This window comes from Cynara cardunculus, unplaced genomic scaffold (assembly GCF_001531365.2).
Source record: "Cynara cardunculus var. scolymus isolate 2C unplaced genomic scaffold, CcrdV1 Un_Scaffold_9198, whole genome shotgun sequence".
NCBI classification, from domain to species: Eukaryota; Viridiplantae; Streptophyta; class Magnoliopsida; order Asterales; family Asteraceae; genus Cynara; species Cynara cardunculus.
Genome location: NW_020204772.1, coordinates 1 through 6,353, shown reverse-complemented (window position 1 = coordinate 6,353; position 6,353 = coordinate 1). Strand labels below are relative to the sequence as shown.

Sequence of the window (6,353 nt, the reverse complement as noted above, 5' to 3'; positions counted from 1 at the left end):
CTGCTGCTGCTTCTAAACACCGGCTACTTCCTCCCTCCACCCAAGTGCAGCTACTGCTGCTGATATGGCGGAGAAGACAGGGAACGCAAGCCTGAGGCTTGCTGTTGCTGCTGTGGCTTTTGTTTGGAGAAGCTGTCAAAGGAAATAGGCGCGGTAGGCTGTTTTGGGTGCGGCAAGGGGAGCAGATACAGCAGTTGCTGTTTTGTGTGCTGCAAGGAGAATGAAGACACAGCTGTTGCTGTTTGGCCGTGACGATGCAGKGGAACACAGCAGCTTGTTGTTCGGCGTGCTGCAGGGGGATGAAGACACAGCTGCGGCAGCTTTGGGTGCGGCAAAGGAGCAAACACAGCAGTTTGMTGTTTCTTCTTCGATCTAAATGCAGCTCCAGCCCCTTTTTCCTTTCCTTCCTCTCCTCTCTAAATCCTCTCTAGCAAAAGGCCCTTTTTTCCCCAAATTAACAGCCGGCTAGCACCAGAAGTAAGGAGGTGGTGTCCTTCCCAAGAAGGAAAGTCCAAAGGTATGGGTCTAAACACAATGGGTAACACCCCCCTTCTTACTGCTACTAAAACCCCCTAGCCCTAAATCCTACTAGGTAAATGACAAAAGWCTTCCACATCAAAGAAAGGATTAAATAAGATATAAAGATACAAAATCCTAATATATAAAGCACACATAAATAATACATATAAATATAAATAGAGACGTATATCTTGCAAACGGGGCGGAAGAATTCTCGACGAAAAAGAAATGGAGAATGAGGGCGAAGAAGAAATTCCAAGGTGTTACACCATTGCAAAACAAATGCTCGACGCGACTACAGGCGGAGCCTTTACAGCCAGTACCTATAATGAGGGAGATGAAATCCTGGAAAAGATATCAGCAAACAATAGGCATTGGGCCGACCCACATGCCTAACCACATAAAAAGACTACCGGAATACATGAGGTAGATGCATATACTGCATTAACAACTCAGCTCACCTCCATGACCAACTTGTTGAAAAATTTAACTTCTGGTCAGGGAGTACATCAAGCTGCTAACACATCTGTTCCAACAGTCCTATCTCTGCAATGTGTGTGCTGTGGTGGGGATCATTCATATGAACATTATACCCATAATTCTGAATCAGTAAATTATGTTCAAAACAGATCTAATCCCTACTCTAACACATATAATGTCAGTTGGAGACAGCACCCGAACTTTTCTTGGAATTGTCCTAGTTTAAATCCTACAGTCCATAAGCAACCGGGAACTTCTAATTTCCAACCACAACATCATGCAAACAATTCTAACTCTCAGAACCACCAACAAAGTTTTCAGAATTCTCTACCACATTTTTAGAACAAACCTCCTCCACAGGCATAATCATCATCTTCTTTGGAAGCGATGATAAAAGGGCTTTTAGCACATGCTCAAGCCCAAATCAAGCTTTGATTAATCAACAAAGTGCTGCCATCAGGAATTTAGAGACTCAGGTTAGTCAACTTGCACTTAACTAGAGTAGTCGAGCCTTTGGTACCTTGCCCAGTAATACAGAAGTCCCTAGAGATCTAGGAAATGAACATGTGAAAGTAATAGTATGCCAAGATAGTATGCCAAGACTATCAGAAACTAATAATCCAGTATCAGTCCTTGTCAAAGAAGGACCGGTCCCACCTTTAGAAAAGCAAGCATCTGAGACCACCACTCTTGTTCCCCTAGATCAGACTTCCCTTTACTTTTTCTAGATGATGCTCTAAAGAAATCAGAAGGGACTGAGGTTGTAGAGACCCCTAAGCTTGATACTAAGATTCCACCAAAACCACCAAAGAGCACCACAAAGACTCAAGGCATTCAAGATCCATCTTGCTCAACACCTCTAAGCAACAATGTGATAAAACCAGTCCCTCCTTATGTTCCTTACCCCCAGAGGTTGAGGAATCAGAAAGAGGAATTGCATTTTAAAAAGTTCTTGGATGTGTTCAAAGAATTGCACATCAACATACCCCTTGTTGAGGCAATTAAGCAAATGCCTAGTTATGCTAAGTTTCTGAAGGACATCCTAAGCAAGAAGAAGAATTTGACTAAGTATGAGACTGTAGCTCTTACCGAAGGATGTAGTGCACTTTTGACCAATAGCATACCCCCTAAGTTTAAAGATCCAGGGAGTTTTACCATTCTTTGTTCAATAGGTGGGAAGGAGATAGGGAAAGCCTTATGTGACTTAGGTACTAGTATCAACCTCATGTCTTTGTCTGTCTTTAACACCTTAGGCATAGGAGAGGCTAGACCTACCACAGTTACACTCCATTTGGCAAATAAATCAATTGCATACCCTAAGGGAAAGATTGAAGATGTGTTGGTACAGGTTGATAAGTTCATATTTTCGACAGACTTTATCATACTAGACTTTGAGGCTGATAAGAACATTCTGATTATTTTAGGGAGACCTTTCTTAGCCACCGGAAGAACTTTGATAGATGTGCAGAAAGGAGAATTGACCATGAGGCTTCAAGACCAAAAGGTCACATTTAATGTCTTCAACTCCTTAAAATATCTTGATTATCTGGAAGAGTGTTCAAGCATAGCTGAAATAGAAGAAGAGGTTGTCGAGGAAGGAATTCAAGAAAACCTTATGTTGGAAGAAGAGAGTGTAGAGGAATTAGAAGAAGAGACTATTGAGGAAGGAAAGGCATTAGGAATTCATTCTATGCCAGTAGAAGTGTCAGCTTTTTAACTTTTGGAAAATAATGAGCAAAAAGACTTCACCCCGTCCATTGTGTCACCACCTGACCTGGAGTTAAAGCAACTCCCATCCCATTTGCAATATGCTTTTCTAGGAGAAGAAGGCAAATTGCTTGTCATTATCTCATCTACCCTAGACTTGCATCAAGAGAAGAAACTAGTGGATATGTTGAAAATGCACAAAAAGGCTTTAAGATGGACCATTGCTGACCTTAAGGGGATTAGTCCCTCAATTTGTCAACATAAGATCATCTTAGAGGATAAAAATTTCACATCCATAGAACCTCAAAGAAGACTGAATCCTATCATGAAAGAGGTAGTAAAAAAGGAGATTTTAAAATGGTTAGAAGCAGGAATTATCTTCCCGATAGCCTATAGTTCTTGGGTCAGCCCGGTCTAGTGTGTTCCCAAGAAAGGAGGGTTCACAGCCATCACAAATGAGAAAAATGAACTTATCCCGACCAGAGTTGTATCCGGTTGGAGAATATGCATGGACTATAGGAGGCTAAACAAGGCTACTCATAAAGACCATTTTCTGCTACCTTTCATTGATCAAATGTTGGACAGATTAGCCGGCAAAGAGTACTGTTGTTTCTTAGATGGCTATTCAGGTTATAATCAGATAGCTATTTCTCCCGAGGACCAAGAAAAAACCACCTTCACCTGTCCTTATGGCACTTTTGCTTTCAGAAGGATGCCATTTGGACTGTGTAATGCTCCTGCCACCTTTCAGAGGTGTATGATGTCCATATTCTCTGATATGCTTGAAAAATCCATTGAAATTTTTATGGATGATTTCTCTGTATATGGTTAATCTTTTGACAACTGTTTGGACAATTTAAAAAAGAGACTTGAGAGGTGTGAGGAAACTGATTTGGTCCTCAACTGGGAGAAATGTCACTTCATGGTTAAGGAATGAATTGTTCTGGGGCACTTAATCTCTAAAAAAGGAGTGGAGGTAGATAAAGAAAAACTCGAAGTTATTGAAAAACTACCAGAACCTACCACTGTTAAAGGAATCATGAGTTTTTTTGGGTCATGCAGGATTTTACAGAAGGTTCATAAAGGATTTTTCAAAAATTTCAAAATCTTTATGTTACTCCTACAACATGACCAAAAATTTGATTTTAATGATGAATGTAGAAATGCATTCAAAACTTTGAAGAAAGCTTTGATTACTTCACCAGTGGTAGTTGTTCCGGATTAGAACAAACCTTTCGAGATTATGTGTGATGCTAGCGATTGGTCGGTTGGTGCTGTTTTAGGTCAGAGAAGAGAGAAGGTGTTTCATTCAATTTATTACACAAGTAAAATTTTGAATGAAGAACAGATAAATTACACCACTACGAAAAAAGAATTATTGGCCGTAGTATTTGCATTTGAGAGATTTAGATCATACTTGATGGGGACTAAGGTAATTGTGCATACCGATCATGCAGCCATCAAATATTTGATCTCAAAGAAGAATGCAAAGCCTAGGTTGATAAGGTGGGTGTTGCTATTGCAGGAATTTGCTATTGTAGGTTCAAATGATAGAGTTGAATTAAAAACTTTAAAATAATATAACGAACAATTTATTATTTGTTTTAGTTTGTTGTAATTAAAACTGAATATATGATAACCTTTTTATATTAACTAAACTTGATTATATGATTATAAGTAAAATAAAATAAAATAAACTTATATATAAAGAAGTTACATGTTAAGGTATTGCTGTAAATTCATGAGAATGTGATATATTCAAAGACGGAGGTAAGTTTGTGAAAGAATGAAAAAATAAATTTGAATAAATCATCAACCAATGTCACTATCAATCTATATATCTATTAAAAGAAGAACCATGAGTATTTGAGGTGGCATCATGAGAATTGGGTATTGAGGTGTTGGTGAATTATGGTTGAGTTTGAGATATCCCACATTGGTGAAGAGTTGAAAATTTTGAACAAAATGAAGTGTATAAGAAAGGTGGATTGGATGCCTTTGTGTCATATAATGGGGTTTGCCTAATAGGGTTGTCTTTATTTGGATGATTCTCTTTGAAATCTATAACCATGGTTGGAAATCAAACAAACCAAATGGTAGAAATTATAGTGCAAAGTTAATTATATTATATATATATAAGTAAAACCTTGAGGTGATGAGGTGGCACCATGACAATTATAAAAGTAAAACCTTGGGGTGATGAGATATCCCACATTGATGAAGAGTTGAAAGATTTGAACAAAATAAAGTGTATAAGAAAGGTGGATTGGATACCTCTGTATCATATAATGAGGTTTGCCTAATAAGGTTATCTTTATTTGGATGACCCTCTTTGAAAACTATAACCATGGTTGGAAACCAAACAAACCAAATGGTAGAAATTATAGTGCAAAATTAATTATATTATTTATATATATATATATATATATATATGTGTGTGTGTGTGTGTGTGTGTGAGTGAGTAAAACCTTGGGGTGATGAGGTGATACCATGACATTATAAAAGTAAAACCTTGGGATGATGAGGTAACACAATGAGAATTGTGTATTCTCAAATGGTGAATTGTGGTTGAGTTTTTGTTGTCCCACATTGGTAAAGAGTTGGAAGATTTCAACAACATAAAGTGTATAAAAAGATGGATTGGTGTTTTTGCGTCGATTCATGGGGTTTGTCTCATAGGGTTTATCTTTCTTTGGATGACCCTCTTTGAAATATATAACCATGATTGGGATGAAAACCAACCAAATAGAAAAAAAAAACTTTTTCTTTATACATATAAAAGAAAACCTTGGGGTATTGAGATGACACAATGAGAATTGAGTATTCTCATATGGTGAATTGTGGTTGAGTTTTAGTTTTCCCACATTGATGAAGAGTTGAAAGATTTGAACAAAGTGAAATGTATATGAAAGGTGGATTAGATGTCTTCGTTGCCTCATAAGGTTGTCTTATTTTGGATGACCGTATTTGAAATCTACACCATGCTTGGAATCAAAACCAACTTAATGGTAAAAATTACAGGGCAAATATAAAAGTGAAACCAAGGATGATGACTTGGTAACATGATGTTTGAGTGTTCCTCAAATCTGAAATAAGGTTGACTTTCATCATCTCATATTGGTAGATAGATGATAGTTTGAAAGAAAATGATGGATGTGTAAATGCGTGATAGAGCTTTGAAATCTATAGCCATGGTTGAAATTAAAACCAACCAATTGGTAAAAGATTTGTGCAAAATGTTGGGTCACTTATTGATTTGGTGATGACCCACTGATATGTTCCTCTACCTTAGCAACACTTAGTAGTTATTGGTTCTTTGTAAGTTGGTGTCTTGGTACATACTTAAAGCCATTGGCAAAATCGAAGACTAGCCGATGTGAAGACAGAAGGTCACCGATGCGGTGTTGTGGATCAACTGTCTAATATACACACCAAGACTCCGAAGTAGCTGAAATGCCACTTGACACCTATCGTAATGATAAACGGCTCGTCTCGCCGCCATTTTCATTGTTACTGTTCCGGCTGTTAAAATAAGGTCGTCTTATTCAAAACCCCAATTATGACATTTCCAGATATATTACTCAAAAGAACCGGATGGAATTTCAATGAATTAGATTGAAAATATTTTGAAGCTACAAGCCGATTGA

At 37.8% G+C, this 6,353-nt stretch overlaps 1 protein-coding gene across 1 annotated transcript; it reads left to right on the top strand.

The window, feature by feature from the left end:
- Nucleotides 1-2,008: 2,008 nt before the first annotated feature.
- Nucleotides 2,009-2,716, top strand: LOC112505239. Its single transcript, XM_025109173.1, has one exon. It carries the CDS (start codon nucleotides 2,009-2,011, stop codon nucleotides 2,714-2,716), a length of 708 nt encoding a protein of 235 aa, XP_024964941.1.
- The last annotated feature ends 3,637 nt before the right edge of the window (nucleotides 2,717-6,353 follow it).

Coding starts and splice junctions, on each gene's coding strand:
- LOC112505239 (XM_025109173.1), top strand. CDS start 2,009: ATGCCTAGTTATGCTAAGTTTCTGAAGGACATCCTAAGCAAGAAGAAG.